This window comes from Bubalus kerabau, chromosome 8 (genome assembly GCF_029407905.1).
Source record: "Bubalus kerabau isolate K-KA32 ecotype Philippines breed swamp buffalo chromosome 8, PCC_UOA_SB_1v2, whole genome shotgun sequence".
In the NCBI taxonomy this organism is placed as follows: Eukaryota; Metazoa; Chordata; class Mammalia; order Artiodactyla; family Bovidae; genus Bubalus; species Bubalus kerabau.
Window position 1 is genome coordinate 114,446,859 of NC_073631.1, and position 23,301 is coordinate 114,470,159.

The 23,301-nt window shown below is 38.0% G+C and overlaps 1 protein-coding gene across 2 annotated transcripts in view; it reads left to right on the top strand.

The window, feature by feature from the left end:
* Positions 1-982: 982 nt before the first annotated feature.
* LOC129659633 (contactin-associated protein-like 2) overlaps positions 983-23,301 on the top strand; it is a 648,365-nt gene continuing 626,046 nt past the window's right edge. The window contains exons 1-2 of one of the 2 annotated variants that reach the window (XM_055591213.1): positions 983-1,313; positions 3,333-3,533. In XM_055591213.1, coding sequence (XP_055447188.1) covers positions 1,301-1,313; positions 3,333-3,533 — 214 coding nt within the window. In that variant the 5' untranslated portion in view covers positions 983-1,300. The remainder of the gene's footprint in view (positions 1,314-3,332; positions 3,534-23,301) is intronic. The other variant, XM_055591212.1, reaches the window with a different exon arrangement.

Here is a 23,301-nt window from a genome sequence, read left to right on the forward strand (position 1 = left end):
GTTCCCCTGTCCTTCACTATCTCCTGAAATTTGCTCAAATTCATGTCCATTGATTCAGTGATGCTATCTAACCATCTCATCCTCTGCTGTCCTCTTTACTGCCTGCCCTCAATCTTTTCCAGCATCAGGGTCTTTTCCAATGAGTCAGCTCTTTGCATCAGGTGGCCAAAGTATTGGAGCTTCAACTTCAGCATCAGTCCTTCGAATAAATATTCAGGGTTGATTTTCTTTAGGATTGACTGGTTTGATCTCCTTGCTGTCCAAGGGACTCTCAAGAGTCTTCTCTAGAACCATGGTTTCAAAGCATGAGTTCTTTGGCATTCAGCCTTCCTTATTTTCCAACTCTCACATCTCTACATGACTACTGGAAAAAACTATAGCTTTGACTATACAGACCTTTGTCAGGAAAGTGATGTCTCTGTTTTCTAATATGCTGTCTAGATTTATCATAACTTTACTTCCAATGAGCATGTGTCTTTCGATTTCATTGCTGAAGTCACCATCCTCAGTGATTTTGGAGCCCACGAAAATAAAATGTCACTGCTTCCACTTTTTCCCCTATTATTTTCAGATCAAATGTTTGTATTCTATTTATTTTTATTGGTTCATTCTTCTAGTCAACTAATGTTTTTGAAGTCCTGTGCTTAGTTGCTAAGTTGTGTCCAACTCTTTGTGACCCCATGGACAGTAGCCCACCAGACTCAGACTCTGTCCATGGGATTTCTAGGCAAGAAGACTGGAGTGGGTTGCCATTTCCTTCTCCAATGGATTTGAAGCCCTACTATGTGCCAATTATTACTGTAAGCTTGGTGCATATAGCATTGAAAAGAATCCCTGCTTGCTTTCCTTCTCATGGAGGGAGACAGATATTTAAAAAAAATAATTTGAATGTGCCCGGAGATAGAGATAAATTCTATGGATAAAAAAAAAGCTGAGCAGGTAGATGGAGAGCAGCTGTGGTGGGGGTGGGACTCCAGGAAGGAAACATTATCAGTGGAGCTCAGAGCTGGAGAAGGAGGGGGTCTGAGCAAAGATGGCTGTAGATGCAAGAAAGACCCCAGTGCGAGTCTCCAAGGAGGAGCCTGCCTAACCTGTTTGAGGAACACAAAGGAGGTCCTTGTGATCAGAGCCAAAGGAACAAGCAGTAGGGCTGCAAGGAAGAGCCAGACCTCCACCGGCCTTTGGCTACTCTAAGAAATGGACTTTGTGAATAAGACCAGATACCGTGTAAGGACTCACAGCTGTGTCAGAAGCTGACTTGTACTTGAAATCTCAGCATGGCTGTTTGTTGAAGGTAGACATGAAGGGACAAGGTCAGGAAGAGGGGACTGGTTAAAGGTCATTGTGGGATGTGCAAGTGAGGGGCCCAGGCTTGGACCATAGCAGTCGTGGGCACAGGGTGAGGAGTGCCCAGATTCTGAATAATAACTGAAGGTGGAGCACGTGGACGTCACTGACAGGGTGCAGGAGGAGGCGGAAGAAGGGGGCTTTTCTCCCAGAACTGGGAGAATGGAGCTCCCATCTCCTGAAATAGGAAGACCACAAGAGGGGCAAGTTCAGGATGTTTCTCTCAATCTAAAGCTCTCTGTCTGTCTGTGTCTTTTTGACTCTGTGTGTGAGTGTGAGTGTCTCTCACTGTTCTCCTTTGTAATTTATCCCTCGGCTGTTGAAAGACTGGATTGTGTGATGTATACAGTTTTCCACAACGTGGATGTTGCTGTTTCCGTTTGGTGCCATTTAACATCTACCCCTTCCCCTCTATTTTCTAGAAATTGGCAGGTAGGTCTATAAACTTGATGAAATTCATGTCTGAGTTTTATCCACACCCCTTCACCTGTAGTGCGGTATACCTGCCCCCACCTCCAAAGCCCCAGGGACACATCTCTGGTTTCACTTGTTGGTTATATTTGCAGCCATAAATAATCCTACTTAGACCCTACTAACTTGTTAGAAGTTACCAAATGATGACACTCTTATAATTTGGCCTTCGTTTATGGGCTGAAATATTTCCACAAAAGGAGTATTTAGTTACTTTAAGATTCATATAACTAAGGTAAACTAAATGCTGGATTCTTTGCCTTTATTTACCAGTTTTCAAAATTATGAATTAGTTACATAACACATTCCAAAATTTAAACATTTCATTTTTGTGAACTCATGGGATTAAATATATTTGATGCATTTTAATTTATTGCAGGAAATTCTTATTGATGTTAATTTTTTTTTTTTTGGCCTTGGAGAATTTTTGAACCACACTTTGTCTCCAATAGTTTGTTTCTGAAGTGACAGCATGTTCCAGACTTCTCTTAGCCATCTCCAGTCATGTAATCAGACATTTCTCCAGGATCCTAGTTTTCTCTTAATGGAAAACGGTATTGAGTAATGACAACTGTTGTTGCCAGAAGCTGGTCCTTGTTGGAGAGTTTTTTCAGTGGAAAGAACTAGGGCATATTTTTAAAAGACAACAACATCATCATAGCTTCATAGTGATGCTTCTAATTCAAATGCATAACTTGGTAGAATTTTAATTTAATCTCATTAATCTTCTAGATGCTTCTCCTTTTCACATATTGAAATTTTCAGAGTTCAAAACACCAAGATAATTACTGATTTGCATCATTCCACATGTATAGGGCATTTCAATAACAGAGCAGGCAGTGTCTAATTTTACCTGAAAGGTCAGGGTGAGAAGAACGTTTGTTGACAAGATGAGGATGCGTATTCTGATTACAGCAAACAAAGCTCCAGAGGCTAGAAAGCATGTAGCTCATTTAGGAGGGAGTAGAGATTGTTCTACAGGAGGAATGAAGGTTTATCGTGTTGGGAAGGCATTGGAACACAGTAGCCTCATGTCCAATGCTGCAGGTTTTAGAGCATCCCACCAGATACTCAGGCTGTTTGTTTTAAGAAGATAAATTGCGTTTGGTTTTAATAAAAGAAATATTACTTTTCTACTTTGTCGATATACACAGAACTTAGGTGTGAGGAGGGTTATTTTAACGATTACTATCCTTAAAGATTAATGCAAAGATTGAAGGCAGGAGGAGAAGGGGACGGCAGAGGATGAGATGGTTGGATGGCATCACCGAGTCAATGGACATGAGTTTGAACAAGCTCTGGAAGCTGGTGATGGACAGGGAAGCCTGGCGTGCTGCAGTCCATGGGGTCGCAAAGAGTCGGACACGACTGAGCAACTGAACTGAACCCTTAACTCTGTTCTATATCTGTTCATAGAAAACAACCAGTGAAAAGTGCAGCTCCGTTATTTTCTGACTTTTGAAGCTGCACTTGCACACTAATGACCCATCGTCCTGCCCTTTTTCTCCCCACAGAGGACAAAGTATGGACCATCGTGTCTCACGATTTGCAGATGCAGACGACGGTGGTGGGCTACAACCCAGAAAAATACTCGGTAACACAGCTCATATACAGCGCCTCCATGGACCAGATCAGCGCCATCACCAGCAGCGCCGAGTACTGTGAGCAGTATGTCTCCTATTTCTGCAAGATGTCGAGGTTGTTGAACACCCCAGGTAGGCTGAAAATGGAACGTTACTTTTAATTACTATCTCGGCTGGTGTTTGGAATTACCTTAACAATCCAACAGGTGTGGCTTATTATCTGAACAGGCCAGTCTTCAAAGTGCAGGCAGCTGTGAAAGAATAGACCCCCTTGGTTTGTTTTCTGGAGAAGGAAGTTAAGAACATACAGTTTTTGTTAAAAAAAAAAAATCCATTGTTTCTTAGCGTTTTTCAGTTTTATATGCATACGTGTATGTGTGTGAATGCTTCTAGTGCATAATTATCAGTATTTGCTTTGGGCAAAAGTCTGTGGGAGTTCCTTGTGAACTTTCAAGTAATTCCCTTTGAGTTCTTCAGCTGTCTTTAATGTACAGATGAAAGAATTCCAAAGGCTGTCTGCAGGTAAATAGCATATAGAATAGTGATAGAATTTAGAGCTCTTCATTGTCTGTAGTCATTTAATAGTATCTGTTGGTCTCAGGAAGTCTGCCTTTGTTGTTGTTGTTGTTGTTTGTTTGTTTGTATTTTTTCCATGATGGCTTATTTTAACAATGCTTAAGGATTTATATGTATGTGTTGGGGCTAAAGAAAATTGGAGAATTTATAAAGGATGTATTGGAAATGTCTTTACCACAAGAGACATATACTTTGGGATTCTTGGCAGTAAATTCAATATCTTGACAGCAACCTAATCTCTCCATCTATAGTATAAAATAGTAGCAATAAAGCATATGCTTTGAGTCAGAGAAACAGGCTCACACTTTTCATCCTGGCTTCGTGACTTTGGGGTTCATTGAACCCCTCTGCCTCAGTTTCCAATGTCTTTCAGTCAAATAGGGATCCTATTTCAAAGTGATTGTGAAAATTTAATGAGATCATGTACTCAGGGCTTATTATAAGTCTTAATGCACTTAAGGACTTAATAAATAGCAAATAGTATATTGATTATTTTTAAATTATTAAACAAGTTTGGAAGTAGCATTATGTCAGAAACCAATGGGCTGTTTTATGCCCTAAATCGTTGTATTGGGCCAGTGTTGCAGGGAGTTGCTTAAAGAGAATAGTTATAAGCAGAACTATATATACTGTTTTGAAGATTACAGTGCTTTTATGTATAAAGCCTTGTACATTACAGACAAGTATAACCTAGGAATTGTAAGAAATTAAAATCTGTAAAATATGAAAAGGATTGGTTCAGACAATTAGTGCTTCTGCTATTTAGAGAAAGAAGACTTGACAGAGGCTGCGATGTTGAAGTGATGCTTTATTAAAGATGTTGAAAGGCAATTTGTGGTGGGTAAACAAGAGTCAGGAAGACAGAATACGAAAGACCCTTCAGGCCATGATGAGAAATGGTTTAGCAGAAGCAGAGTTCATGTCGAAGAGCCGTAAGAAATAAGATTGAAAGTAAAAACGGGAGACACCCGTGAAGGAAAGTAAATGAAATGCTGGCAATTTTCCCTGATGGCCTGGACTTCTCAGGTTTTAGCATGCATGCAAATAACCAGGAGGGATTAATAAAATACAAATGGCAGGGCTCCATTCCCTGAAATTCTGACTCAATAGGTGTCAGGTGGGCTCCAGAATTTTCGTTTGTACTAAGTGCTATGGACTGAATTGTGTCGCCCAACATTCACATGTTGATATCCTAATCCCTAATATGACTTTATTTGAGATAGGGCTTTTAGGAGATAATTAAGATTAAATGAGGTTTTAAGACTGGGTTCCTAATCTGATTGGACTGGTGGTTTATAAAAAGAGGAAGAGCCAAGAAGAGAGCTCTCACCAGAAACCAAACTGGCAGCACCTTGATATTACACCTACAGCCTCCAGAACTGCAGGAAAATAAATGTCGATTTTTTTAAGCCAATGATTTGCTGGTATTTTGCTATGGCAGCCTGAGCAGACTAGTACAGTGAATTCCCAGGTGGTGGTGAAACAGCCGATCCAGAGATCACTCTAAGAACCATGACTGTGTGTCATGAAACCCCTTTAAATTCCTACAACTGTTTTTCTGTCTACCTTCACCTGTCACAGTCTTTTATTTATTATTATTATTTTTAACTGGATTCTGCTTCCAGTGCTGGGAAATGTCAACCAAGGATTGAGAAAACCCAGGGCACTGGGCACAATGAATGAGTCACATCAGCTTGTCTGCACTCAGTTTCATGAGGGAGAGTGCCTGTTGAAGTTCATTCCAAAGACTCCAGTCCTGGAAGGGACAGAGCTGAGGGAAAACTGCTGACTAAGACATCCTGGAGTGTGAAGTCAAGTGGGCCTTAGAAAGCATCACTACGAACAAAGCTAGTGGAGGTGATGGAATTCCAGTTGAGCTATTTCAAATCCTGAAAGATGATGCTGTGAAAGTGCTGCACTCAATATGCCAGCAAATTTGGAAAACTTAGCAGTGGCCACAGGACTGGAAAAGGTCAGTTTTCATTCCAGTCCCAAAGAAAGGCAATGCCAAAAGAATGCTCAAACTACCGCAGAATTGCACTCATCTCACATGATAGTAAAGTCATGCTCAAAATTCTCCAAGCCAGGCTTCAGCAATACGTGAACCGTGAACTTCCTGATGTTCAAGCTGGTTTTAGAACAGGCAGAGGAACCAGAGATCAAATTGCCAACATCTGCTGGATCATCGAAAAAGCAAGAGAGTTCCAGAAAAACATCTATTTCTGCTTTATTGACTATTCCAAAGCCTTTGACTGTGTGGATCACAATAAACTGTGGAAAATTCTGAAAGTGATGGGAATACCAGAACACCTGACCTGCCTCTTGAGAAACGTGTATGCAGGTCAGGAAGCAACAGTTAGAACTGGACATGGAACAACAGACTGGTTCCAAATAGGAAAAGGAGTATGTCAAGGCTGTATATTGTCACCCTACTTATTTAACTTATATGCAGAGTACATCATGAGAAACACTGGATTGGAAGAAGCACAAGCTGAAATCAAGATTGCTGGGAGAAATATCAATAACCTCAGATATGCAGATGACACCACCCTTATGGCAGAAAGTGAAGTGGAACTAAAAGCCTCTTGATGAAAGTAAAAGTGGAGAGTGAAAAAGTTGGCTTAAAGCTCAACATTCAGAAAACAAAGATCATGGCATCTGATCCCATCACTTCATGGGAAATAGATGGGGAAACAGTGGAAACAATGTCAGACTTTATTTTTCTGGGCTCCAAAATCACTGCAGGTGGTGACTGCAGCCACGAAATTAAAAGACGCTTACTCCTTGGAAGCAAAGTTATGACCAACCTAGATAGCATATTGAAAAGCAGAGATATCACTTTGCCAACAAAGGGCCGTCTACTCAAGGCTATGGTTTTTCCTGTGGTCATGTATGGATGTGAGAGTTGGACTGTGAAGAAGGCTGAGTGCCAAAGAATTGATGCTTTGGAACTGTGGTGTTGGAGAAGACTCTTGAGAGTCCCTTGGACTGCAAGAAGATCCAACCAGTCCATTCTGAAGATCAGCCCTGGGATTTCTTTGGAAGGAATGATGCTAAAGCTGAAACTCCAGTACTTTGGCCACCTCATGCGAAGAATTGACTCATTGGAAAAGACTCTGATGCTGGGAGGGATTGGGGGCAGGAGGAGAAGGGGACGCCAGAGGATGAGATGGCTGGATGGCATCACTGACTCGATGGACGTGAGTCTGAGTGAACTCCGGGAGTTGGTGATGGACAGGGAGGCCTGGCGTGCTGCGATTCATGGGGTTGCGAAGAGTCAGATACAACTGAGCGACTGAACTGAACAGTTCAGTTCAGGCAGCATGGGAATTGGGCTGGAGTTAAGGGAAGAAATGTACTTTTAGAGCCTCTGGCCTTATAGTGCCTTCCTTCCCTTCCCCTAGCCACCAAGAAGCCTCTCACACTTGTTACCCTCCTTTTGAAAATGCAGGATGTCCAAGACCATCAGGAAACATGGGCTAAATCTGCATTTAAGCACCACGTCAGGTATGTTTTCTAATAATAAGCTAAACACACTTCTGTCCAACATCCATACACCTTTTCAGAAGAAGAACTACCAAATTGAAATAATGAATTGTTAATCTGCACAGTAAGCACACTATTTTCTTTGTGTTTCCAAACATTTGCAGATTATCATTGTACTTTATAAACTATACCTTGAAAATATTATCATATGCTTCTTGCCTTAGGGGATACCCTCCATGTATCAGGTTTTACTCACGTAGAATTGGTAGTTAATAAATGTTTGCTGACTGGAATGAAATGAAAGTTACATTGTTTTAAATATTACTTCATCCGATATTCAGGCAGTTGTTTTTAAACAAGTAAGAGCTTCGGAGTTTTCAGGTCGCTCGTCACAATGGGGATTCCAATGATTTTGAGTCAGTAGAACTTGGTCAGGGCACAGAAATGTCTGCTTTTAACAAATATCCATGGGTCATTCTGTAAACTCTGTATTGAAAACTGCCATCTTTAATTTATGGCATGAGGATAAAATTTGGATTTTAAGGTGTTAGTCCTCTGTGTGGAAGAAGATTAAAGGGAATATTAGAACTGTCTGACCAATGGAAATAAAATGGCATACATAGCTACCTGTTCCTCCAGCTAGAATAAATTGGCATAGTGGCAGTTTAAAAATCCTATTCATAGACTAAATGTTGTAAAGTCAATTTCAGCCTACTCTTCTTAGTCATTCTTCACATCCCAATTTCTATTTTCCAGGCTTATTAATCAGTAGACAGCTGAGGCAAGGAAAAGAAGTGGTTGATATAGCAAGTTTTCCTGTGTTACTGTATTCTGCATATGTCCAAGTATAAAAGAACACAATTTAATACAAATCTTTAATTTGCTATTTTAAGGAGCTGATGTTTGCTGTAATTGGTTTTTTCCTTCCTTCTGGTAACATTCCATTTTAAGTATCCATTTACTTGTTCTTAACTAAGGCTGAATTATATTGGAACTTCTGCAGTAGTACTTGTGACATCTGTTTGAATACAAAGTATATTCATTATAGTTGAGGCAATTAAAATGAATATCAAATGGGTTTGTAATAGCTTTGCACTTAAAATGTTATTCTTGGTTTTAAGAGCCTTTTCTTCAAGTGTTCATCTGGGGCTCTATAATTTCCAGTGATACTTATGATAAACAGTTGATTTTGTATGTATATGGACCTCAATTTTATTTTGATAAATGTTTGGTTGTATCTAACCATTAGCTAACAAATGTAGATTTACTCATTAATGGTCTTTCACAACTTTTACAAGAATACTAATATATGACTTGCAATGTTATCGCTTCTTTCTATTACTACAAAAATTTTAAAAAGAATCAACTTTAAAATAATGCTTTTGCCATTCTTTATGGTCATACCTATTCTTGCAATGTAGCTATTAATTCAGTTGTGCTTAATCAACTTTACAAAAGACATAGAAACAAGACAAAGTTCTTTTATTTCATACCAATTTGAAATTATAAGTAAACTCTACCCATACAGAAAAAATATATATTCATAGCTATCCAAAACTACAAGGATGTCAATATGTTTTGTATTTATATGCCTAGAACTGCAAATATACTGATATCTGTACTTAACAAAAGGCAGAAATCTTTAAACAATGAAATCTACTTCTGAAAATAGGTATCTCAGGAGTTAAATTTGATAAATTAGACACCAGAAGAAGTTTCATTAGTTACCACATGAGTCGTCTTAGTCAACAATCCTAATGCTTTTAGATGGCAAAAATATTTCTCTCTATTTGGACAAAACCTATTAGCCTGATTTTAAAGGCTTACCTGTGTATCTAGGATGCACTGTTGTCCTGTACTTATTTTGCAAAAGTTAAACTTTCTAATATAGCATTTTCTGCTAAAGTATTCCCTACATATGTAAATATTTATTTAATTATAGAGATATAAAGTTGATGTTCTTTTTCTATTTTTATGACTGTATTTAGTGTTGTTTTCATCAGTTCCCAGTGCTCATTTCTTTTCACTGTGTATTGTAGTTTTGTTCTCATCAGTCAGAGTTCTACACTTTATTTTTTAGAAAGAAGAAATATAAATTATTCATCCTTCTGAATAGTTTACTATTAGATTTTGTATCTATTGGAAAGGAGTTACGTTCACAATTTTTGCCTGTAAAGTAAGCTGCATAAAATTCAGTATACTTTAGTGTTACTACTCTGTGATTTCGTGTCATCTGAAGCACAAGAAAGGGCTTCCCTGATGCCTCAGCAAAAAACAATCCACCTGCAATTTCGGAGACCCAGGTACGATCCCTGGATCAGGAATTTTCCCTGGAGAAGGAAATGGCAACTCACTCCAGTATTCTTGCCTGGAGAATTCCATGGACAGAGGAGCCTGGCAAGTTATAGTCCAAGGAGTCTCAAAGAGTCAGACATGACTGAGCAACTAACAGAGATACACATAAAAGACAAGAACATGACTCTATCTTTGTAAGTTATAACCTATTTTTAGAAAAAACTCTAAAGTTTGGTTGTTGCTGTTGTTCAGTTGCCAAGTTGTGTCTGACTCTTTGTGACGCCATGAACTGCAGCACACCAGGTTTCTCTGTCCTTCAGTGTTTCTTGGAGTTTGCTCAAACTCATGTCCATTGAATTGGTGATGCCATCCAACCGTCTCATCCTCTGAAGCTCCCTTCTCATTTTGCCTTCAGTCTTTCCCAGCATCAGTGTCTTTTCCAATGAGTCGGCTCTTGCACCAGGTGGCCAAAGTATTGACACTTCAGCTTCACCAGTCCTTCCAGTGAATATTCAGGGTTAGTTTCCTTTGGGATTGTTTGATCACCTTGACATCCAAGGGACTTTCACGAGTCTTCTCCAAAGTGAAATTTCTGTTTGTGATATGCATTGTAAGAAACTATGATGTTTAACTTTTGAAACAACATAGATAAAACATCACTCAACTGCAACTAAAGATTGGTGTTTCCATGAATGAGATTTATTGTGACTAGTCAGTATGTTAATCAAAAGATTAATCATTTTTCTAATTAATCATGTGTTAAATAATTGTACTGAGATTGGAGGATACAATTAAATGAAACAGGCAAAGAAAATTGTAATAACTAAAAGGTAAAATAGAAAATTAAATCTAGCAATGTTCTTTTTTTTTTTTTTAAACTTTACATAATTGTATTAGTTTTGCCAAATAACCCAGGCAACTAGCATCTTCGTTAGAGAATCCTGTAGTTAAAAGAGACTGAGTGACCACAGGGAAAAGTAGAAGCCTCTTTCAGCAATGTGGATAGGAGTTGATCAGTCTCAGCTGGAATAATGGGTGAGATAATCAGTCCACAAATATGTTTTGTTTCTTGTGTATCAGGGATTATGATGTGTAGACTGAGATGTGAAGGATTCATACATGTTAACTAAGAAAAAAATGGCAGGGGGACTTCTTGATTTGAGATGTGAGAATGGGTACTATTCTGAGATGCAGGTCAAAACACAGTACTTGGAAGGAAATGAGAGAGGTCAGAATGGCTGCAGCAGAGAACCTAGGGTAAGAGAGAAAGAGAGGAAAAGAGGCTGAGATCAGTCCAGAGTCTCTGTGTGATGCTAAAGGTTTCACTGGAAGGGCAAAGGGAATCGTTGTAAGTAGGGGAATTCTGGCTGTGACATGGAGGATAGAATCCAAGAAGGGCAGAGTTTGTGTGATGAGATCGTCTTGCACAGTGTCACAGAAGTACAGGTGAGACTGGCTGACTAGGAGGTTCACTGGGAATTAAGAGGAATTTTTTTTTTTTAATTTAGATGGTAGAATGAACAGGATCTGTGATTGCATATACGCAGAGTGACTTTATGGGAGGGAAAATGGTCTTCCCATGTTCCCAGGAATAACGGTTAAGTGAATGACTAGGAAAGTTGTAAAGCCTTCACAAGATGACTCAAAGAAGTTATGGAAGGAGCAGGAAAGCGATAGAAAGAAAACGCTAGTTTGCAAAAGTGATTCAAGGAGAGGATGCTGCTAACTATACAGACTCAAAAGTGATCAGAGCAGTAGAAAGAGAATCAAATTAGAAAAGCCTTAAAATGGGGAAGCCAAAGAAAATGTGTGTTCTAACAATCAACAAGTTAAAAACAAAAACAAGAGAACTTAGATATGGTCAGTGAGAAAACATCATAAAGGAAGCCAGCCCCTGGCTTTGGCTGTAGTGAGGCCACTGGAGTTTCATGTCTGTGTTGTCTGGTGAGTGGAGCTGCTGAAGAATAAATGGGAAAAGGAAAGAGCAAATGAAAGTTTTTAAAAATTTCCGTGGTAAAGGGATGACTAAATACAGAAGTACTGCTTAATTGGAAGGCAGAGCCCAAGCAAGGGTTTGGGGTTTTTAAGAATAAGGGAGTTATGAGTTGGTTTTTAAATGTGGGAGGCAAAGGAGCTGCTGCTAAGTCACTTCAGTCGTGTCCGACTCTGTGCGACCCCATAGACGGAAGCCCACCAGGCTCCCCTGTCCCTGGGATTCTCCAGGCAAGAACACTGGAGCGGGTTGCCATTTCCTTCTCCAATGCATGAAAGTAAAAAGTGAAAAGTGAAAGTGAAGTCGCTCAGTCGTGTCCGACTCTTAGCGACGCCATGGACTGCAGCCCACCAGGCTCCTCCATCCATGGGATTTTCCAGGCAAGAGTACTGGAGTCGAGTGCCATTGAGGCAAAGGAGAGGATGCAGTTAAAGATATGACGGGAAAGGCATGTCATAGGTCCCAGGAGAAAAAGAAAGAGTATGGAATTTGCCTCGCAAAGAATAAACACCTGCTCTGAGAAAGGAGAAGAAGGAAAGGGTGGAGATTTCCATTAAATTCTATTGGCCAATACTATTATAGACATTATATCCCATTTAACTCTCCAAGTTATGCAAAGTAGGTTTTATTTTCTCTGTTTTGCAAAAAACAAGACCCAGAGAGCTGAATAAACTCACTGAATGTTACTACAGCAGGAAGTGCACAAGCTGGAGTTCAAAAGCAAATCTATTCTATTATAAACCTTTTTATTCTGACACATTAAGAAAGTGTGAACATGCAGTATTATCGGAACTCACCCCATCTCTTCAACCACCATGAAAGAACATTTTCTCTCTTTGCCTTTACTTTTTCTGTTTATGATTAGAAATACTCTTTGTTAAAGGGTCTTTGGTCAAGTCTAATATTTCTGATTAAAAAATTAATCTTAAGGTCAGATTTACTGAGGGTAGCTTGTCTGGCTTCCACTAAAAATATGCTCATTTCAAGTTGCCAACATTTTGAACTTTAAGGTGAGATTTTGAAGAACATTCTATAACTTCATAAAGATTGTTTTTATTCTTGCCATTTTTACTTTGTGAGTCCTTATGTGTGTGTAACTTCACACACACACAGCTGCATTTAGCTTCATTTTTAATAAATATAGAAATGAATGAGAACTTTGAAATTATCCTATATCACTTAAAATTTGAGAATTATCTCTTCATATACTTAAATCATAAGCTTTTTCATTGTATACTGTCTTTAAAATTATCCATTTTAATAACATACAGTGAGAATAAACCTAATTGGTTAAATTTTATAAATTATGGTTTTATTAATCATTTTAGCTAATGTATAGTTAATTTACAATATTTTATTAGTTTTGGGTGTACGGCAAAGTGGTTCAGTTATACACACATATATATTCTTTTTCACATTCTTTTCCATTATAGATTGTTACAAGATATTTCCCTGTGCTATACAGTAGATTCTTGTTGATTATCTATTTTATATATACTTGTGTGTATGAGTCGATTCCAACCTCATAGTTTATCTCTTCCATCCCTACCCCCACTATCCGTTTTGATAATGATAAATTTGTTTTCTATGTCTGTGACTCTATTTCTGTTTTGTAAATAAGTTCATTTATATCATCTCCAATATAAATGATATTATATTTGTCTTTGTCTGATTTACTTCACTTAATATGATAATCTCTAAGTCCATTCATGGTGCTGCAAATGGCATTATTCATTGTTTTTTTATGATTAAATAATATTCCACTGGTATATATACCACATTTTCTTTATCCATTCATTTGTCAATAGACACTTAAGTTGTTTCCATGTCTTGTTTATTGTAAATAGTGTTGCTATGAACTTTGTGGTAGCTTTGTCATAGTGTCTGAGGTCAGGGAGCCTGATTCCTCCAGCTCCATTCAAAATACTCGTCTTAAACAAGATATGGAGAAAAAGAGAGTTTTACTATAAAAATATCTTGAAAGTATCTAGAGTATTATTGAGGAATTGGTCATGTATTCAGCAAACATTCACTGAATACAAAATACTTTGCTGAATGCTGTGAGAATACAAGGAAGACAAAGATGACAGTTTTTAAGGTAATATTTTCCTTAAAATATAGACTGAAATGATTTAGTAATGAAAGCAAGTCATTTTGTATGACATAGATTTTGAAGGGATTTTAATGGTACATCTTGGATGAAAGATTGAATAAATTTAGAATTCATAATAGTTTAAAATTTTTTGACTTGTGTATTTTCTTTTTTTTTTTTTTAGATTTTTAAAATCTTATATATTATAGCATAGGTCCAACAAGAAATAGTCAAATTAACATTGTGTATTTTCATTAGTGAATTCCTCCTCCTTTGTTTACAAAGCTTACATCTGAAGGGAAGGTCAGGAATTACTTAGAGAAGCTTATGAATAGGAGATAAGGGTTTCGAGTTCTGTTGTCCAGTCTGCCAGTCCAAGTTCAACCAGAGAAACAAAAAGTAAAAATACATATTTCAGAGACTTACTGGAAGAGATGGGTTTACATAACAGTAGGACCTGGCTAGTAAGTCTAAAGTTAGGCATCGTCAGGGGAGGCAGACTGGAAGTCTCAATGAGGAGGTGAATCTGCTATCCACAGATAGACTATCTCCAGGGAAGACTCAGCTTTGTTCTAAGCTCTTTCACCTGATAGAATCAGCCAGTCCAGGTTATCTAGCAAACTTCTTTTATGTAGTCAGTTGATAACAGACTTTAATGATTTCTATAAAATACCTACATGGCATAACTAGGGTTTAGTTGAATGCCTGGGCACCTTAGCCTAGCTAAGCTGATACATAAATTATCACAGCCAGCGAAGATTATTTTTTAAGTGAACAAGTGAGACATTCTAGAGTATCAGTGGCTTATGCCCTCAGCTGCACAATGTGTGCCTCTCTATGTCATCATAGACAGGTAAGATTGACCTGTTAGAGGTGTCGAGGAACATTTCATTCTCATCTCTCTCCATGTTTAATGAGGGTACATTTAATCTTGGAATCAAAATGCCAAATGAAGTATCAATTTATACAGTTATAGCAATAACAACTTAAATTAATCAAATAGGTCAACTTTAGTCAGGATGATAAGTCAAAGAAACAATTTTCCTGTTCTCTGTGTAGTTTTAGGAAAAAAAAGAACTGTAGGTACTTCTGTTTCACATTTCAACCAAGTTGTCATGTATCCATAGGGGATATGGCATTATAAACTCATTTACCACTTGGACTTCTGCCTAGAGGAAGCATCTCCACTGGTCCAAGTAAGAACATTCTGTATCCATAACCTTAAAAGCTGCAGCATACTTCTATCACCCTTTCTACATTATTTTGCAGTCTTGTCGTTTACTCACAATTGAATCAAATCCCATTACCTTAAAGTAAAGGTAATGTTGAAGAAGTTCAGAGAAATGAAATTAAAAGAACTAATTTTTCTGAAACTACATATGAATGAAATAATAGATAAGTTTTATTTCTAAGTCTGTATGTATTTTCCCACCAGTGAGTGACAAAGCTTCTCTAAAATACTATGTCACTCAAATAGCAGCTGGTTTCTATTACCCTGTTGTGTTTGCATATTATTCGCCAAAACCAGCAACTGGTAGTTTTTATGATGGTGAATAATTGTTGCAAGCTATTAATTGACAAGGAATGCCACAGCCTCTTTGACCATAACCTGATATCTTAAATTTTCTTAAAATGATGATTCTTTTTTCTCTTAGTATTGGATCTGGAGTTCAGGCTAAATATATTGTTACCTACATGGTTGGATGAATAATACTTAAAAAGAATTATCTCCAAATTAGATAATGACATAAATGGAAGTGAAATGGCATTCGTATTGAGCATTTACCATGGTCATTTACATGTATTGACTCATTTAGTCTTCTGCCCCCAAAACTTTGTATATGTCACTGTTTCCATTTTATAACTGAAGAAACTTAACTTCAGAGGTGTTAATTAACTCACCAGAGGAAAAAGGGTAAATATGATGATGAAAGTCCAAACCAAGATTAAAATCTTGGCCTACATACCTCTAGAAATCATGTATTTTTCTACCAAAAAGTTTAAAGGCAGAGGGGAAGGGAAGGAAAGGATAAATGGTAGGGGAAAGGGAGAGAGATAGGGGAGAGAGAAGGAAAGATAAAAATAAAATGGGGCCACTGATATACTAATTGATTATGAATTTTTCAATTTTTTCTAGATTGCAGCATTACGGGGTGCTTTTAGCATAATTAAAGATGAAGGCGGAAGCATTTTTGTTAAGCAGTAGGCCAAAAGAGACATCTATAAGAGCTGCAAAACCTTCATCTTGAAATCCTACCTTTTTATTTTCAATATCTCTGATTTGGATCTGACAAGTATATTAAAATAATATAGTTTAGATGACAATTTGTTTGGAACTGTATTGAAAAAGGTCTTACACAAAAGAAAGAAAAACAGGGCTGTCTTTCTATAGAGCACTTGACTTTCATGTTTTTAATATCAAAGTGTTTCAAATAGAACAGGCGAATTGTATATTGATGAAATACAAAAATGTTGCAAAAGGTTATCCACGTTTTTTCAGACATAAGATATGAAAACAATATGTTGACATTTCCTTTCTTTTTATCTTTGCAGAATAAACTCATATTCCTAAGCCTAAAACACATGACCTGCCTGACACTGTGTTCTTTTATTAATTTGTTGTTGACAGATTGCTCAGAATCCCTATTAGAATGAGGAGAGACAGAGATGACCAAGCCTGCCAGTGGGTGGGCAGGGACTGAGGGTGTGCCCTAGGACACTGGCATGAGCAGAATAGTCAACCCCCAGAGATATACAGATTTGTCCTCTGAAGATAGGGAATTGTTTTCTGTCAAAATAATAAAATGACCCTCAGTTCAATCTTAGTAAGAGAGGACCAGGGGAGGTGATTCCACACTAAGTAACAGGAGGGAGAGTGAAGCCAGAGGGAACAAGGAAAAATAACTAGAGCTAGCAGCCCACTCTGCAGTTATGTCCAGCCAGACCATTGATTATACTTTTAGTATCTTATAATTTTTATAAAATCATATTAATCTAGTTAGCCCCAATGTTAAGATCAAGGTATCTTTCTTCTTTGAAGAATACATGTAAAGGGATCTAGAAAGTAAAAGTTTTTCTCTTGTTTCATGTCAAAACATCAAAATGGTAAGGTGATCAGGGCAACAAGGTCACGAGAATTGGTATTATGAGGTCCATCAAATGAAGCTTAGTATATAACCATGAGCAGACAGAGGATTTAGCTCTATTAACCAGTCAGGAGTTTGCACAAAGAGAATTGATAGAATAATGTAAAAGGTTTTCATGTAAAAATGGAAGTATTAATGAAATAATGCTGAGCAGAGAAGAAATGTGTTCTTCCCAAGTGACTAGTCATTGCACAGAGGTCTTGAAGACTGTCACAGAGGGTCTGAATTTGGGAATCACTGCACACCCATATGTTATACAAACTAACAAAGGTAGGAAAAGTGGCAAAGGAATAGTGTAGATGATTTTAAGATGAATATTTGGATTATTTTAGCATTCTTATTTTTATTATTTTAGCATTATTTTTTAGATATGAGTAACCAATATCTAAAAATGTACTCTAAAAATGATGTTGAAATGACAAGATAATCAATGATGTTGGCGTCTTCCTCCTTCCATCCTTTGGCAATTTATTATTCCTCTTCTTTCCAATCTTGAAATAGATACTTTTCAGATTAAGCAAAGCACCCACTACAACTATATATATATATATATATATATATATACACACATACATATATATACACACACACACACACACACACACACACACACGTTTCTTCATCCATTGGGTTGTACCAGTGCATGTCTGTATAATAATGTAATGTATCTATATGTGTTTTAAATACATAAATAGTACACTTGAATGCATGCACACACACACACACACACACACACACACACACACACAAAGCCTCCGTGGTTCTAAAATAACCTAGTCAACTTGAATGCCTGCATCAAACTGTCCCTCAAATGAGAAACTGATGATTTCTGATAGGCTTCTGTACCATATGTAACAGACTGCTTGAAAACTAACAATATATGGAACTTATTTGAAATGCAAACGAATCAAATTTCTTATATGGGATAGGTGTCTGCTATTAAAGTTGAAAACAGCACTTGTGGGGAAAATAATCAGGCTGGAGATAGCTAAAAGATGGCTATAATTTACTAAATTGATAACTGTAAGTGAACGTAAGATTAAAGTGACAGAGGTGGAAGAATTAAAACTAAGCATAACTTCGTACTATATAGCTGAAGCTAGAGTGTTCTAGCAAAAACAGAGATATATTCAGTGGGGAGGAGTAGGCTTTGGTCAAATATGAGAGATAAATATCTAACATAGTGTAGACCAAATATAAGATTTAAAATCATCTGGGATAAGAATACATAACTCCCAAATTTTAAATCAGTTTTTCTACTACCACTCAAAATAGCTATTATCCTGTCTTGAGTATTTCCACTGGAGAAGGGATAGGCTACCCACTCCAGTATTCTTGGGCTTCCTTTGTGGCTCAGCTGGTAAAGAATCTGCCTGCAATGTGGGAGACTTGGGTTCAATCCCCGGGTTGGGAAGATCCCCTGGAGAAGGGAAAGGCTACCCACTCCAGTATTCTGGCCTGGAGAATCCCCTGGACTATATAGTCCATGGTGTCGCAAAGAGTCAGACATGACTGAGCAACTCTTCAGTATCACCTTAAGATAGGGACAGTGTATGTAGCTCAGGCAAAATGTATAAAACATGTGTAGGCATGTTGCAGAGAAAGAAAGCACAAATGATCTGAAGAGGAGAAATATAATTGGAGTTATATATGTAGGAGAAGTGGAGAAGGCAATGGCAACCCACTCCAGTACTCTTGCCTGGAAAATCCCATGGATGGAGGAGCCTGGTAGGCTGCAGTCCATGGGGTCGCAAAGAGTCGGACACGACTGAGCAACTTCCCTTTCACTATTCACGTTCATGCATTGGAGAAGGAAATGGCAACCCACTCCAGTGTTCTTGCCTGGAGAATCCCAGGGACGGGGGAGCCTGGTGGGCTGCCATGTATGGGGTCACACAGAGTCGAACACGATTGAAGCGACTTAGCAGCAGCAACAGTATGTAGGAGAAGGGCTTTCCTGGTGACTCAGACAGTAAAGAATCTGCCTGCAATGCAGGAAACCCTGGTTTGAAAAGTCGATAAAAAAGAAGTCCTTGAGAAAATAAAAATAATATTGAATAGTCTTGGAAATTTCATTTTTAATGAGAAAGTAGAAAAACAAAGAAACTGAGTTTCATTTATATTAGAAAGGATTCAGTGGAGATTTTATCTGAAGCAGCTTCTTAGGATACTATAGATGAAATGCTTGCCTATGCATAGAAGTTTCAGGAAGGAAAAGAAACTTAGCTTGTTCCATCAAATTCTGGGAGCTGAAATTAGATCACACAGAGAAGTCATGAAGGCTGTCTCTCAAGATATCTGACATTACCTTAATGAGTTTTCTGCGATTCAAAGTCAGATTCTTGTGATAGAACTTGATTTATCTGCACTCTCTAGTTTGATCTCAAATATAATCAGAGTCTGTGGGATTGAGATCTGCAATCAAAATGCAATTATATTAATTTACAGCTAGAAGATTGACTGCTGATGGGGTAGGATGGAGTGGCCAGCACATTCGATGCTGGAAAGGTACATGGAGAGCCAAGTTGTAAATTGGGATGCCAGTGGATCGATTTGTAATGAAAAATGTAATGCTCAAGTTACTGGACACTTGTGTTCTCTGCCCTGCCAAACTTCCCCATGGAGGGTTGCCATGTGAGGAGCCAAATTAGAATCAGACAACTGCTTCTCGAGCATGGAACCAGAGCAGGAGGAAGAAATTATGATTTGAGAGTTAAAGAGAATAGACTATCTTTGGACCATGGAGCTCTCTTCCTTACACTGTTGTTCAGCCACTCAGTTGTGTCTGAATCTTCTCAACCCCATGGACTGGACCAGGATCCTCTGTCCTTCACTATCTCCCAGAGTCTGTCCAAACTCATGTCCATTGAGTTGTGATGCCATCCAACCATCTCATCCTCTTCTCCTGCCTTCCATTGTTCCCAGCATCAGAGTCTTTTCCAATAAATCATCTCTTTGCATAGGGGGCCAAAGTTTTGGAGCCTCAACTTCAGCATCAGTCCTTCCAATGAATATTCAAGGTTGATTTCCTTTAGGATTGACTGGTTTGAGCTCGTTGCAGTGGAAGGGACTCTCAAGAGTCTTCTCAAGCATCACAATTCAAAAGCATCAATTCTGTGGCGCTCAGACTTCTTTATGGTTCAACTCTCACATCCATACATGACTACTGGAAAAACCATAGCTGTAACTAGACAGACCTTTGTAGGCAAGGTAATGCTTCTGCTTTTTAATACACTGTCTAGGTTTGTCATAGCTCTTCTTCCAAGGAGTAAGCGCCTTTTGATTTCATGACTTTAGTCACCATCTTCAATGATTTTGGAGCCCAAGAAAATAAAATCTGCCACCACTTCCACTTTATCCCCATCTATTTGCCATGAAATGTTGGGACTGGATGCCATGGTCTTAGTTTTTTCAATGTTGAGTTTAGTATGATATAAAGCTCATATTTCTCACCATGCTTTTGCCTCCATACTGACCTATCTTTCCAGCTTCTTCTGACCCTGTCCTTTATTACAGGGGTTCCCAACCTCTAGGATCTGAGGAGTTCCCAACCTCTAGGAGCCTGATGACCTGAGGAGGAGTAGATAATAGAAATGAGGTGCACAATGAATGTAATGAACGCGAATCATCATGAAACTATCCCTTCCCACTCCAGTCCGTGGAACAATTGTGTTCCATGCAGCCAATCCCTGGTGCCAAAAACTTGGAGACCACTGCTGTATTATTTAGCTTTGCTAATACACGCAATCAGGTTACAGTGAAGTCGTGCTAGCCTGCAATCCATTTATACTCTTTGTAATAATTTTGTTCCAATCCTTTAAATGTTGATATTTTATTTAAACTCAGAAGCCAATCTTATTTTCAAAATTCTTCAGGAACACCTCCGCAAGACCCCAATACTGACAACCTAAGACAATAGATGATTTCTTAAGTCCTTTCCAATCCTATCTTTTTGTCAGAAAAAATGTTTCTAATGCTGTATTATTGCACATGGATAACTGAATTTCCTTTCCAAAGGATAGGAGAGACAAAGAAAAGGAAAACTGGGCAGACTTAAAGATGTGTCCTACATATAACTAAATTCTTAATGATGTTTTGTTCAGTTCTGGAGTAGGAGGGAATGACATTGATCGAGATGTTTACATTCATTGCTAGGAAACTTGAATTTTGGCTCCCCATGGAGATCAAATGGAATATGCAGATATAGTACTTTATTTCTTAGTAGCTTTTATAGATATTTTGATCATTTTCTTCATATTAGACTTCCAGTTTGGAATTGACTGTGAAAATGAAGAAATACTTGCTCAGCAAAAAAAAAGTCTTTTGACAAATGAAAACATGTACTCCCTGGAAGCTTCTGTGATAACAAACACTACTAAGATGGAGAAACCATTGGGGTGAATAAACCTTATTATCTATCTGTGTGCTTTCACTGAAAATATGAAAGGCAAGCCATGTGTTTGCATGGAGCTCCACTGGAAAGCTATCTTGTGATAATAAAAATAACACAAGAACTATAAATGACAATGACTAGAGACTAGTACAATTAATTTGTAGCCAGATAGATTAAATTCAAGACTGATAGTAGATTTACCCCTGGGAAGGAAAAGGAAAGAATGGAATGAGTTTTATTTTAAATAACTCCTGAAACCTACCAGGATGTTGCCTAATGAGGTGATGTAATATCTCTTGATGCTAAATTTGCATAATGCCTTTTTTCCCGAAAAGATTGCTTTGAAAGAATAACAAAGAAACTGAAATGAGGTAGAAAACAGAATAACAAAGCACAAATATATTCTCAGTGCTTGCAAATATTAAAAATAGCTTTCTATCTTCTGATTCATTACTTCTCCTGAGAGCCCACCTGGATGTCCTCAGAATAGAAAATAATATTTAAATTCATGCATTGTAATTTAGATTTCATAATAACTATGCCAGTTGTCTAAAAAATAATCATATGTGCATGTGTCATGCAAAGCAGCGGTGGTCAGATAAGTTATGCCGTGTTGCTAAAGACCAGACAAGCCCCTCTGAACAGTTTTATTTTATGCACAAATTGTTGTGTATGAGGCCAGCTCTTACAAAGATTGTTCAAAGAAGTCTGTCTTTTGCAATTCGTTTTTTCATTTTGCGCATTTTTCCTTTTAATGGAGAACTTTCTTCTCCTGTAGTTGTCTGTTTTCTGATCAACTGCTTATCCAAAGAGGAGCAAGTTTTGGTGCTCTCATTTTTTGATTACTCTGTCATCCCAGAGTCCATACATCTCCCCCTTATTGTTGCTGTCTTCCCAGTCTCATGTGAGACCTACTGCTTATATTGTCTGACTTTGAAATCCTCACTATAGATACTGCAAAGTCTCTGCTGCCAAATATTTTATATTTTTTACTTAGTTAAGTTTTACTATAAAAAGGTTTAAGTCACTGTACTATCTTGAATATACTGTTTTGCTTTTAAAAGTCTTCGTGTTTAACTTTGAAATTGTTCCTCATCCCTTCATTTTTTTTTCATTCATTCTCTGAATTAACATTTATTGATTGTCTGCTCTTTTTAAGGTACTAAGCTAACTTCTCTAGGAGATTAAAAAGTGAGTAAGACCTGATTCCTTAAGGCAGTGGTTTCCTATTAAAGGTGCTTTAAACAGCGTCTTCCCAGAGGGAAGTAGGAGGGTAGGAAGCTGGTGAGCCTTTGAATTCACATCGTACCTAACATTAGCACTAAAAGTATCCTTCATTGAGGTCTTTGTTGAGGGAGCTGTGGAGCAGATTCAAATATGTTGTTCCCTTGTCAGCATCTTCGTGTCTGCCTCCCCACAGCAAACATGTATGTTAAGATAAGTACTCATATGCGGACCTCTGCCTTCAAGGGTCTGCTGCCCTGGTTGCGGTGGCTATAAACCTATCCTAAACCTACTTCCTGATGATGTATGTGTCTCCCTGGGCCCCTTTCCTTTACTCTCCTGCCCTCCTCTCCCAGCCATATCTTAGATATAATGTATTTGTTAACCCAACCCCAAACTTCTGTGCTTTCAAGTGTTTTCCTTTGTCTCAAGAACCCAAATGTTTTCATAGCATATTTAATGTAATTTTTAGAGAATATAATGCCATCTTTCTGTGACTCTTCTAAACTAACATTCTTGCTTTGTAACATTAAGCTGTATAGTTTTACTTCTTGAACCAGAATTATTGGACCCAGTTCAGTAAAGTTCAGTTCCCCACTTTAAGCCACAGTCTATTCTGACGAGAGTAGCCTCAGCTAGCTCTTTCATAGTAGAATTGGTGGTAGTGTGCTTCTAACCAGCTTTGAAGAACATTC